The following is a 14177-nucleotide window of genomic DNA, read 5'->3' as shown; positions in this document are numbered from 1 at the left end:
AGCAGTTTACTTAAAAATAATGAGTAAGCTATTACTAGAGGCTTCCACCACTGCTATAAATAATGTTCACTGAGGATAATGTCAAATGAGTTGTACTCCCGACCTGTGGAGGGCAGTAATACGCTGTGCATTGTCTACGCTGCAGGAATGAAAAACAGAAGAAGAGCTGCCTGGAAACAGTGGAAAGACTACTTCATTCGTTGTCCTACTCTAATCAAAGAGTTGTTTCTTAGCTCTTGAATTATTATCATAACATATGTATTATTTCTTACTCAGCTAAAGTACCATGTTGATGATGTGGCTATGAGCTGTCAGCCTGTCACAAACTATAGCAGCCACAGGGTTGAACTACATGCAGACAGAAGGTGAGTTTGATTTCATATGATAATAACGCAAACAAACACTGCAATAAATGACTCTTGTGATCAAAGGTCAAACCGTGTACTTCTGGGATTGCTGACAACTTGTGAATGAATTATTTTAGCCTTCTAGTTTACTACTTTGTGTCCAATGCTATGGGTAGGCTACACTACATGCAATACATTGTGTATGGGTATTTGATCTGCTGCTTTTTGGTTTTAGAATGAGAAACTGTGTCACACACTTTGACATTTATTGTTGTATTTACTCATAGGCTACTACTTTGGCATTAGGCCCTATACTTTATTTAAAATGCTTTTGATCATTGTCTCTGGGTTGGCTTCTATTGTGTTTTCTGATTTTAGTACAGGTATGTCTGCCTAACTTGTGGCTCTCTCTGAACCCTATGCAGGGGTGTCCAAACTTTTTTTCAAAAAGGGGGCCACCTTAGAAAATATAAAAACACCCTAAGGGCCGACTAAATCTAGGCATAATGTACACATTTAAACAACTGTAATTAACTATCATCAATATTTAATATCAATGTTCTTTTGTCAGGTGTGTGCTCTGAACGAAACACAAATAACTCACATTACCAAATGTTACCGGATGTGCAAGGTAAAAATTACTATAAAATAGCCTTTCTTTGACCCCTTCACTCGAGACAACAGGGAACAATCCTGACAAATTATACGCTGGGAAAATATTCTTGTTTGGCGGTGCTGACGGGCCGTTTATAAAACAATTTATGGGAATAAAGTCACAGGCCGTATAATATTTGTCCTCGGGCCGCATTTGGCCCCCGGGCCGCACTTTGGGCACCCCTGCTGTAATGTGTCATGATTGTCTCCACCAGGCCGAAAGGCATGGCTGAGACTGTCTTGCACCCTGTCTGTCCGTCCATGTGTCCCTGTGTGGCATCCAGGGAATGTGTTTGTTTAGCTACCAGCTAATCTCCGGCACCGCTGGCCCGGTCGCTGCCAAACTGCACACACATTACCTGAATGCCAATTCAGAACCTCTGCCCCACATTTATTTTCACATGGGCCTGTTCTAGCGCCACCATGAGGCCGATTTTTGCAAAACACAATTTATGATAGTACTTCTACAGATTTAGTACAGAAATCACGCAAATCGGTAGACAGTAGCTCTACGGGCTGTCTGATTGTCCATATTCCATCCTCATTGGCCAAGACTGGCTTCCAAAGTTTGCAGGATTGCTCTGTTTTGAACAAAATGCCTCAATTCACGAACACAGCCTGCAATTTTGGTGATATCGTGCACACACACATTCCCACTAGGCAGAGGAAGGAAATTAGATATTGTCAAATCAGCCTCATGGTGGCGTGTAAACCTTTGTATGCGCACTGCCTAGAGGCCAAGGAAAAATCATGACCTTGCATTTTTCATATGCCTTCTAGATGTCATCTTTCTCCTGACTGGAAAGCAATTCCTGTTGTTTTAAGGCATGTTTATACAAATAAATGGAACTTGGCTAGTGGGCTTGCAATATTTGTGTGAAGCTTGCACCAAAGACACTCACCTAATCAGTTGATGAGTTGATTATATAAATGTGTGTCTTTTTCTGTTCCATTTAGGAGGAGTAGACACTGATTACACTTGACTTGTTGTCACACTACACGTCATCATGTCTCCAGAGGGGAGATCGCTGTTGAACATCATCATCCTGGGATTTGCCTTCATGTTCATGTTCACTGCTTTTACAACATGTGGCAACATAGAGGTAACAAACTGGATAGCATTGATTACACACATCTGATCATATTGATTGCATAGAACCTCTTGATTTAGGCCTGATCATATTGATCAGGACATCATCAGTCAATCCTGATCATATTGATCACACACAACCTCATGTAATCCTGATTTTGATTGCGACCGCCAGGTCGCAGTTACTATGAAAAGCTCCACCAGCTGTCTGTCAGTCTGTCCGTCACGTCACACTTTTGCCCTAGTCATATCTCTGCCACCGTTGGCCCTATCAATGCCAAGCTTTGCAACACACTCCTTGGATGGCAAATCATCATCCACCCCAAATTTCTCACATGGCCCTCTTCTAGCGCCACCATGAGGCCAAATCAAAACACATTTTTGGACACTGCTCCTACAGATTTTGGCCTAAAATCACACAAAGCTAAAGTCATGTCATCAACCTGAAGCTGTCCCATTTTGGCTACGATTGCCTTCTAAAGTTTGTGTATGCGATCTGACGGTCGCTTATCTCCCGATTAGGGAGTCTTACTGGTTACATGGAACCTCATATACATACAGTAGAACTGTAGCCTTGGCCGGTTGCGTACCACTTGACTAAAGAGCAGCAACGCACACACACTGTATAGCCTACAGTCTCCCCCCCCCCCCTACCTGGAAGCACGTCCACACGTGCCAGTCAGTAGCTAGCAGAGATGCGCGGATAGCGGTTTTAGCCGCGGTGGACCGCGGTGATCCGCGGTGCAGTCGGATTTGGATCAATCAAATATAATTATTAATTAATTTCGGATATCCGCGGATGAAATAATGCAGGAAATAAATTATGGCCTAATATATCTATCAATAAAAAGCGAAATCTAGGTATGCTTGTGTCTGTGTTAGTGTGTGTTATTTTGTATAATTTGTAAAGTAACCATCATTTTTCATGAGTGCAGTCCGCGATAAAACTAAGCTGTGTCCACTTAAACGGCATCACGGCATGCATCGTCTCACTCATTACCTCTGGTCGCGCTGCTAAAAAGTGAATCTCTCTCAGCTCCATAGTCCATATTGTAAAGTACTGTACAGTAGGTAAGTTAAACTTCCCACTAAGTTGTTTGTTCCTCTCTCTTTCGCTCTCTCCCTCGCTCTCTCTCTCTCTCTCTCGTGTGTCAGACTCTGTCTGTCTGCCTGCATGTCTGTCTGCATCGATGCGCTGCACCGACTCCAAAAAAAAAAAAAAAGAAAGAAAAAAAGACGAACGGAGACATTCCGTAGGCTAGATCAATGCATTTCTGTGATCGCACAACTAAGAAAACTAACAGGGAATAGCCTACCAGAAAATAATATTAGCCTAATAATAATGGTAATAATAATAATAATACTTTTAAAGTTGCGGATGAGGATGGTGCGGAATTATAAATTGGATGATATAATTAATGCGGTTGGATAATGGGCGGATAATGAATTTGCACGGATGGATTCGGATGACTTCAGAAGCCTATCCGCGCATCACTAGTAGCTAGGCTCCACTGACAGTCTGTCTACAATATCCAAGGAACTGACGGAGCACTCCGACAGTACCTATTTGTACCGCTGCCACCAATGTAGCCTCGGCCGGGAGGCGAACCCGGGACCTATGTATCCGATGGCGCGTACGTTACCACTCAACTAAAGAGCCAGGCTTGCTCGCGAGCAGCAACACACACACTGTATAGCCTACAGTTAGGGCTGTCACGATTATGACATTTTTCATGGCGATTAATTGTCACTCAAATAATTCCGATTAATGATTTAATTTAGTTTTTGACGTTTTAATTACATTTCTGTTTGGCTTTTAACCTTTGAAGTCGCACATGGTAGATATGACACATAACCTAAATATACAAAGAAATTACTGACATATTTGACATTGTTATACTTACACTTATAGTGATAGTGGAACTAGCCGTTCTACAAGCTAACAACGCATCGCATCGCGACACGTTGTGAGCTTGTAAATCTGCTATTGTCACTTTTTTATTTTTCATCGTATTTAAACATTTTTCAACATGGAAATGATTATGACATTATGAAAAAGACATAATCGCGATTAGACGATTATGTAATAATTGTGACGGCCCTACCTACAGTACCTCTTCATTTAATCCTGATCATATTGTTTACACGCAACCTCATCAATCAATCCTTATGGTATTGATTGATTAGAACCTCTTCATTTTGTCCTGATCATATTGATTACATAGAACCTCAGCAATCAAACTCTATACTGTAATGCCTAATTTCTACTTAGTTTTGCAACGGTGCCAATAACCTACAAGGTCAGCTATTTGCACGCGACACCGATGTACGAGGAAGTATAAACCAGGCATAACCGTCCATTTTCTTTGTCTTCCCAGCAAACGGTGTTGAAGAGCTTCAACAGCTCAGAGTTTCATGGCAGTGGATACACAAGGTAATTTATGACTAAATTGTTGAACGTTTTATATTTTTTTAATCCGAGGCACCCCGATCTACAAGCACACTACGCCTCGCATCGCGAGGCGTTGTGTGCTTGTAGATCGGCTGTTTTCACTAGTTTTGTGCGACAGTCTTGTATGATGAAGCAGGGCTTTGCTTTACCAAAAGACATAAACATTTGAAACTTGGAGATACGAGGATTCTGCCCGACAGTGGCGATATTTTAGTGATTATGTTGCGAGGAAAATGTTGAGATAATAGCCATTTTGGTTAGAACTGACTGAAAATAACTTTGTACTTCAAGTTTAAAATGATACTAAATATCTTTTCAATAGTTAAAGCATTCAATAATTCTAGGCCTAAATAGCTTGTTTCATAGTTCTTTTTTTCTTTTTTTTTTGCCATGGAGCAATTGGCAGAGTAAAACTAAATTGATAAAATGGGCTAGTAGTTATTTTTGTCAGGCAACGTTTGTGTGAGATGAGAATCTCTAAAGAACCCTAGCATCCCTATCCTGGGGTGAACATCCCTTCAAATATAGCCGATGTTTGTCTATTTTCACCAAAGAAATGTAGTGTAGGGAAACAGGAGGGACCCTATAGACCCCTGGGGGACAGTGGTTCTCAACCTTTTCACACTGCGACCCCCAAAATAATCATATTTTAACTGGGGACCCCCCACCCTGACGAGCACTAAGAGTTGAGCCATTACATTTTGTATAACACGGTTCTATTGTGAAAATAGCAGATCTACATGCTCACAACGCCTCACAAACGCGAGGCGTTGTGAGCATGTAGATCAGCTATTTTCACAATGTTTGCCTATAATATTTGACAATTTGGCCAATGTTTAATTTGTCATTGTAGAAGTATTAAAAACTAAAATTCTCACTTTAGAAATGTGCAGATACCCTCTATAGTCTATACATTTATGTTTGTTTGTTTACTGTTCAGTGAAAAAACACATTAAGCTAATCATCTGGGGACCCCCCCAAAATAATTTGGAGACCCCCCTAAGGGTCCCGAACCCACAGGTTGAGAACCACTGAACTAGGGCAGTGGTTCAAAATCTTTTGAGAACCACTGGTTCTCCTATTTTAACTGGGGACCGCCCCACGCTGACGAGCACTAAGAGAATTTTGTATAATTATGGTTCTATTGTGAAAATAGCAGATCTACATTGCGAGGCGTTGTGAGCATGTAGATCAGGTATTTTCACAATTTCTGCCTCTAATATTTGAACATTTGGTCAATGTTTAATTTGTCATTATAGAAGTGTTACAAGTGTTACCCTCTCTATACACTTAAACGGTATGTTGGTTTGTTTACTGTTGCGTGAGAAAACAATGTTGCACATTAAGTTAATCATCTGGGGACCCCCCACAATCATTTGGGGACCCTCTTGGGGGTCCCGACCCACAGAACTAGGGTTTCAATAAATGGATGTTTGTACAAGCAGACTCTTTCCATCTAACTGTCCTGTCCTGTCCTGTCCTGTCCTGTCCTGTCCTGTCCTGTCCTGTCCTGTCCTGTCCTGTCCTGTCCTGTCCTGTCCTTCTTGTAGCATGTCCATCATCTATGGCGTTTTCTCTGCATCCAACATGATCGCTCCTTCAGTGGTCGCGGTCATAGGACCACAGCTGTCCATGTTCTTTAGTGGACTTTTATACAGGTAACACACACACACACACACACACACACACACACACACACACACACACACACACACACACACACACACACACACACACCACACACCACACACACACACACACACACACCGCTTGTCTTTCAGTTAAAGAGGTGGTACCATAATTTTGTACTTTTTGTATTTTTCTATGTGTCTATGGAGTTAACATTACTCTAATAGACCCCCGGGTGTGCTTATAATGTGCAAATTTGCCTTCACTGTGTATTTTTTGGTTTCTTCCTGAAAGCTGAAAGCCCCCAAGCCGATCAAAAAAACATTGATTTAATGACATCATAAAATCATCCCTCCCCTTTTACCATACACACTGTGGGTATGGCTACATTCAGCTACCTTTTCTTTTTTTTTTCTTTTCTTTTTTTTTTTTTTACATATCGTCGCTGTCTGGCCAAAACCTCTCAACTTTGTGGCATAAATCAGTGCTATTGAACACCCTTTACATCTGAGTGTTGGTTAAAATAATATTGAACAAATGGAAAGTTGTAAAAAGTGCTTGGGACAAAACCTCCTAAAGCCCTTTGCACACAGGCGCGTTTAACCGCACGGATAAAACGGACAATATAATTTTTTGAAAAGAAAACAATGATTCTCTATGATCTCATAAACACCGGCTCCGAATTAGCCGTGCGACGAGTGGCTGCCGCCGTGCGTTTTTTTCTCGATCGAAACCAGTTCGATTCGTGCGTCTTGTTGCATGCGGTAAAAAACTCATCACTCCTTTTATGACTCCTTTTTGGATCCGCAGCGCCGATTCCGCACAGCCTTGCACACCAAATCCAATGCGTTTTATTCATGCCGCAAACGCAAAAAACGCAACTGTCCTGTGTGCAAAGGGCTTAACTCCACACTCTCTGCCAAACCAGCTATAACTCCACCCGATTGGCCCTCTCTTTTTTTCATAAATATGTGATGTTGTTATGTTTGTGTGTTGGTTCAAATAATATTGAACCAATGAAAAGTAGTAAAAAGCCCTTCGGTCAAAACCTCCTAACTCCACTTGAGCTCATTTTCCCGAAAATTAACATTTTGGAGTTAGGAGGTTTTGGCCCGACAGCAGAGATATACTAGCTGTGCCGGTCTCTCCTAATGACATGTGAATGTTGTTCTCTCCCCCCCTGCAGTGGCTACATTGCCATGTTCATACATCCATACACATGGACCTTTTATACAGCCTCTGTACTCGTTGGCGTAGCAGCAGCAGGTAAAATGAAAGTGATGAAATATCACGCTTGTTTGTTTGTTTGTTCTCGCATATCAATTCAAATGGTTGAACAATTTGCAAATAAAATGTGAAGAGGTTGCCTACGACCCTTCCACAGGCACGAGTTTGAGAAATAGAATTCTCCTAGCCTAGGGAGGGTCCGTTCACTTTTCGGTGGTTTGATCCGGTCGGGAGCGGAAACCACTCTACGTCATGTTGTAGTCCTAGACCAGGGGTTCCCAAACTTTTTTGTCTCAGGACACCCCCATAAATGTATAGCATATCGTTGTTGTCGGGTGGAAACCTTGTATGTCCAAAACCATTCGTTTTGTATTTATCATCTATAAAATGTAATTAACTTGCGAGGCGTTGTGTGCTTGTAGATCGTCTGTTTTCACTAATTTTGTGTGTGACAGTCTTGTATGATGAAGCAGGTCTTTGCTTTACCAAAAGCATTTGAAACTTAGAGATACGAGGTTTCTGCCCGACAGTGATGATATTTTAGTGATTATGTTGCGAGGAAAATGTTGCCATTTTGGTTAGAACTGGCTGAAAATTAACTTTGTACTTCAAGTTTAAAATGATACTAAACATTTTTTCAAGTGTCCAAATACTATAAAATGATCTCGCGGCACCCCTGGACTGCCGTCACAGCACCCCAGGGAGGGTGCTCTGTCACCCACTTTGAAAACCCCTGTCCTAGATGGACTACACTTTGGCTGGAACTATCAAACCGGAAACAGTTGTAACCCAAAATAATTCCCCTGCACTCAAGGACATACACTGTTAAATATTACCAGGATCTCACAATACTTTACATTATTATTTCACAATATAATACTGTATTCTGAATATTACTGTGTAATCACACCATCATCTGTGATAACACAACAAATGACTGTACTCTAAATTGTTATCAGGATTACACAACACTTTACAATATATCTCACAATAAAATATTGTGTTCAGAATGTTATTGTGCTATCACAACAAATTACTTGTACCGCGCTGCATTGTGGGATTACATTTCAAATTTATATCCATTGTGAGCAGATTGTGAGAGGGAAAGCAGTGAACTGATGGTGAAGATGGAATTATGAAGTCAATTTCAATTCAAAGGAACTTTCAGAAGTCATGTGAAGTTCATAACATTGCTCTGATAAGGTAAGTCACGCTCTTTTTTACCCCCTCCACTTTAATGACAACTAGTTTTGCTGTCGCCTGTGGTTCAGTCTTGCTCCAGCAAAGTATCACCACTGCTGCCCCGCTGACGTGAGCTTGTCGAGCAGCAGAAACCACCCAAACACACCGGTGAACCGGCTTGGCGTACGCGACGCGCGCCACTATGAGCTTGTATATCTGCTATTAGTTAAAGCGGTGTGTGAGGGAAACACACATTTAAACTGTCGAGTTAAATGTGTCTTTCCGTCACAAACCGCTTTAACTAAATAGCAGATATACAAGCTCATAGTGGCGCGCGTCGCTCGGTGTATAGCCTACGCCAAGCCGTTTCACCAGTGTGCCGATAGGCTGCACGTCAGCGGGGTTTATCTATATCATGTCGGCTGCTTACTAGCTAGCGGACCGCGGTAGGGAACGTTCCCTGCCCGGTTCAATACGGCCGACGCGCGTGGAAGAACTCCCCGCGACGCACGCACGAGTTACAGACCCATACGGGTCCATTTGGTTCCTATATCATTTAGCTGTGGACCATCTGGAACTCCATCACTCGGACGCGATAATGACCGGACACTACTTTGAGAACCACAGACAATCCTTGTGTCAGTTGTACGTATCCTTACGCCGGGTCCATTTGGTTCTCAACTATATCAATGATAATATTTGCACCGGGGGAGGTTTTATGCTCCAGTGTGGCTAAAAGTTGCTGTTGTAAAAGCAACCGATCCACAAGCCAAGCGTCACGACAAATGGGAGCCTGTGTAGATCATTGGTTTTCAAAGTGGGGTACAGGACCCCGCAGGAGTCCTTCAGGGAGTTCCAGGGGGTCCCTGGCTAAATGATAACAGGTCCATTTTGTTCCATTTGTACATTCTGAGAGTTAAATTAACATATATCATCTCAGAGATAGAAATGCCATTAAATATGTCCTGGGGGTCCTTGAAATTAAAATGGAATCACTACAGAGCCTTAAAAATCTTCTCTTATGGGGGTCCCTGGCGTATATCTTTTCAAATGGACGTCCACTGGCTGATAAGTGTTAAATTAGGGTTTGTGGACGTGAAAAAGTTTGAGAACCACTGCTGTAGATGGTTTATATTCGACGGGTGACACCATCAGATTAATGATTGATTATTAGCCTACCTGACGATGTGCTGTCCACTGCAGTAGGAGCTTAATTTCCGTCAAAAATCCCATCATAAGTATAATGTCCTTAAATCTTTATGCATGGATTAAATGTATATATTTAATTGCCTACATTAAAACTTTGTTTTGACTTTGATGGAATCTCCTCGCCCAGTCGCCCCTCCCCTTTCCTCCACATGTGAGACATTATGGTCATTAGGGTGACATAGGGTGATTTTTTCCCCCTTAATATCATAATGTAAGCATACTTAGAAAATAATGTAAGTCAGAAAAATACTGGAATGTTTCTGAATAGAGATTTTATTTTTTATATTATCTTCATCAAATAATATTAAAGTAAAATAAACTGAACATTTTGGAAAGATTTCATTTCTTTTAAACTGTACCAAAACAGTACATGCCACAGAGTGATAAGCCACTCTGTGGGCATAAATACATTGTGTGTGTGTGTGTGTGTGTGTGTGTGTGTGTGTGTGTGTGTGTGTGTGTGTGTGTGTGTGTGTGTGTGTGTGTGTGTGTGTGTGTGTGTGTATTCTATTGTGGAATGCATTTAGCATTTCACCTCTTAACAATATCACACGATGGGTATCTCTGTTCAGGTGATATAATGAAGGATGCTGTCCATTGAAGAATAAGATGGGACCACGTGATGGCTACTGCAAATTCAATCTGCAGTATCCTGAGGATGGCACTTGCACTCTGGAGTTTATCCAAAGGTATTATACTTATAGGCTACTGATAATGTATTATACTGAATTTAAATAGAATTTGGCATAGAATAATACAAAGTAGATCTAATGTGATTGAGATCTCTTGGGCATGGTCAATCATTGAGGTGGTTGTTGTCTTGTCTTGTCTTGTCTTATTTATTTTACAGCTGTGTGCCACAGCCACTGATGTGCAGAGGACGGAGAAATTACCAAGCACCCCCTGCTTGATTGTCCAAGGTACTGTTGATATCTGGATTTTATATTATAATCTACGTGATCATAAGCTACTTTTCACATAAACTGATCAGTGTCTTGATCTACAGCAGTGGTTCTCAAACCTTTTTGTGTCAAGGACCCTCGAATTGACACTTATCAGCCAGTAGACCCCATTTGAAAAGCAATGACAGGGACCCCCATAAGATAAGATTAGGCTACAGACCCCCCATTTAATGGCATATCTATTTCTGAGACCCCAATCTACAGTATATTGTAAAATCAATGTTAATATAATTCTCAGTGTACAAATGGGACCAAAATGGACCTGTTAGGGTCCATTTGGTTCTGAGTTACATACCCAATAAGGGTCCATTTAGTTGCTAATTATCATTTAGCTGGGGACCCCCTAGAACTCCCTCAAGGACCCCTGGGGGTCCCCGGACGATTCATCAACCTGGTCGTAAAAATAGTGTAAGTAAAGTTACTAAATCTGGCTTATATTTCTGTCTTACCTTCAAAATCCCAGACAAAAAACATTGCTGAATCTGACCCTAATTTGAGAATTGTCTTAAATGCCCGTAAGATCAAAATAAAGTGAGTTGTGTCACAGTTTGTGATGTTGCTGATCATTGAAATTCTACTCTTGTTCAATTAGCATTTCACCTCTACAATATCACATAATGGGTATCTCTTTTCAGGTGATTTAATGAAGTCTATGGCCTGGATGCTGTCCATTGAAGAGCAAGTGTGATGGGACAACACGATGGGATCATTATTGGATAGCTGTGGTTTTCGCGATCTACTACAACTTCAATCTGCTCCTGAGGATGGTGTGTGTACTCTGGATTGGAGGTATTGTAACACTGAAATTGTACTGAAGCATTGTACTGGATTGCTTGCAACATTGATACTTGAATGTTACTTACTCTCAGTACTACTTTCTTTCTGTGGTGTAGGGCAGGGGTTTTCAAAGTGGGTGACGGGGCACCCTGGGGTGCCGCGACGGCAGTCCAGGGGTGCCGCGAGATCATTTGATAATATTTGGTATTTATTTATTTGGACAAATATTTAGTATCATTTTAAACTTGAAGTACAGTTATTTTCAGTCAGTTCTAACCAAAATGGCTATTATCTCAACGTTTTCCTCTCAACATAATCACTTTTCACTAGTTTAGTACATTTTATGGATGATAAATACAAAACTAACGGTTTTGGACATAAAAGGTTTCCACCCGACAACGATGATATGCTATAAATATAAGGTGCTGGGAGTGAAAATTATAATGTAGGGGTGCCTCGGATTAAAAAGTTTGGGAAACCTGGTGTAGGGTTTACTTAAGGGAAAGGGGAACTGCTGCATGTGCCTTGTATAAACTATATGTTTATGTGAAAGTAAAAGTTGTTGTCTTGTCTTATTGTTTACAGGTGCTTCATGGGCATTAACCCTGAGAGAGGCTCCAAATCGAAGAAGCGTGGCGTATCAACCCACACGTGAGCACACTTGTGAGACAACTTGTGGACTTGGTCGATGGTATTCAGGACTCCAATATGAGACACACTCATACGCATTTGAGAAAACTTGTGGACTTTGAATGGTCGATGGTATTCAGGACTCGAATATGAGACACACTCATACGTGTTTCAGATGCCCTACTCTTGTTTGTCCAACTCCACCAGCCATTATTCTTATTTGGATGTAAAATTGCCAATATTCTTTGCTGATGCCCTGTCACTTCATTCAGCAATGCTCGCCTCTTCTGTCTCGGCCTGCATGTTAGCAAGGTGCATACTGTAATCATTAGGTTGCTATGTTCTTACCACTGCTGTGTTGCCTTATACCTTCAGGACTTATGTGACTGAGTGCAAAGTTGAGGTGTACTTCACATACTTCGTGCCTGCTGAAGTGTGTTCATATAACACACAGGAGGGTTGCCAGAGAGAACCAGTCACCATTTCTCCCCAAGTTGTGAAGGCAACCTCCATTTGTGTTATATGGACACATTTCACCTCTGTTCCAACTGGCATGAGGGTGAGTAGATGAGTTATTTTGCAGTTAAAGGAACAGTTCACCCAAAAGTGAAAATGTTGTATCTACTCACCACCATGCTGATACAAAGTCAGGTGAAGTTTTTTAGTCCACAAAATCACTCCTGGAAGTTTCACAGGAAAACAGTGTTGCAGACTCCTAAATAACTAAAGTCTATGACAACCAGTTTTCAAACTGGCCTCCAGACACCAGACCAAACTCCAGGAGTGTTTGTAGACTTAACACTTCTACTGAGTAAAAGGCTTCAAGTGTGGTTCTTCTTTGTCCATTTGAAATGTTGCACTTTGTATTGGAATTGTACAATAAAAAGTTTAAATGAATGAAGTTGTTTTTCCTTTCTTTTTTTTTTCTTTTTCTTTTTTTCTTTTAGCATGATTGTGTATGTATGGTAAAATCACAGTTAAGGTCCATTCCCACTGAGCCAGATAACAGATAAAAAAAATCTCTTTCTTCAGATATTTTTCCATTCAAAGTGGATGATAGATACAGATAAAGAATATCTGTCACAGATAAAAGAAATATCTGTGGCAGATATTTTTTATCTGTATCTACCATCCACTTTGAATGGAAAAATATCTGGAGAAAGAGCTTTTTTTTATCTGTTATCTGGTCCAGTGGGAATGGGCCTATAAATTCAAATTTACAATACTTTACTGTATTAGATACAATTTACTGTAAATTTACAGTAAATTACTGCCTACTGAGCTGCATTACATTCACAGTAATAGTGTAAAAATACAAGCAACTACTGTAATATTACAGTAAATAACTGCAATACATACTGCTAAATCACAGTAAATTACTAAAATTTCACAGCTGTGAAATTACAGTAATTTACTGCGCAATATTTACTGTGAAAATTACTGTGAAAGTAATGCAATTAGTATCCAGTAATTTACTGTAAATTTACAGCGAAATATTTTACAGTGTACTTTTAGGGCCTACCCTACCTAATAAACTCCTTGATGCGGCGTAGTTTTGCTTTTGGAAAATTTGTTTGGTATATTAATCTTTTAGTCCAACTCGTAGCGCCTGGCAAACTACACTAGGCTACTGGAGCATTTTAATAGGGATTGGGGAACCAAAACAAAGCGTTGTCGCTTCTTCTGCTTGTGGTTTCCCCCTAGACCGGATCAAACGGCCCGTTGTAAACCACTCTACGTCATGTTGTATTCCTAGACGGACTAGGGACTACACTTTGGCCAGAACAAAATAATTCCCCTGCGTGCAAGGACATACTTTTAAGGCCTACCTAATGAAACCCTTGAAGCAGTGTAGTTTTGCTTTTGGAGATTTCGTTTGGTATATGCATCTTTTAGTCCAACTGGTAGCGACTGGCAAGACTACACAAGGCTACTCAAGCATTTTAATTGGGATTGGGGAAACAAACAGGGGGAACCAACACTTCTTCTGCTTGTGGTTTCCGCCTAGACCGCATCAA

General features: G+C 40.9%; 1 protein-coding gene across 1 annotated transcript in view; it reads left to right on the top strand.

Moving 5' to 3' along the window:
• The first annotated feature begins 197 nt into the window (after positions 1 to 197).
• The window catches only part of LOC308283419 (UNC93-like protein MFSD11), a 29851-nt gene continuing 15871 nt past the window's right edge, over positions 198 to 14177 (top strand). Inside the window, exons 1-5 of the mRNA XM_080723850.1 lie at positions 198 to 365; positions 1959 to 2104; positions 4470 to 4525; positions 6094 to 6201; positions 7359 to 7438. Coding sequence (XP_080579976.1) covers positions 2009 to 2104; positions 4470 to 4525; positions 6094 to 6201; positions 7359 to 7438 — 340 coding nt within the window. The 5' untranslated portion in view covers positions 198 to 365; positions 1959 to 2008. The remainder of the gene's footprint in view (positions 366 to 1958; positions 2105 to 4469; positions 4526 to 6093; positions 6202 to 7358; positions 7439 to 14177) is intronic.

This window comes from Nannobrachium achirus (assembly GCF_963921795.1).
Source record: "Nannobrachium achirus genome assembly, chromosome: 4".
Taxonomy (NCBI): domain Eukaryota; kingdom Metazoa; phylum Chordata; class Actinopteri; order Myctophiformes; family Myctophidae; genus Nannobrachium; species Nannobrachium achirus.
This window is presented reverse-complemented; position numbering and strand designations above follow the sequence as displayed.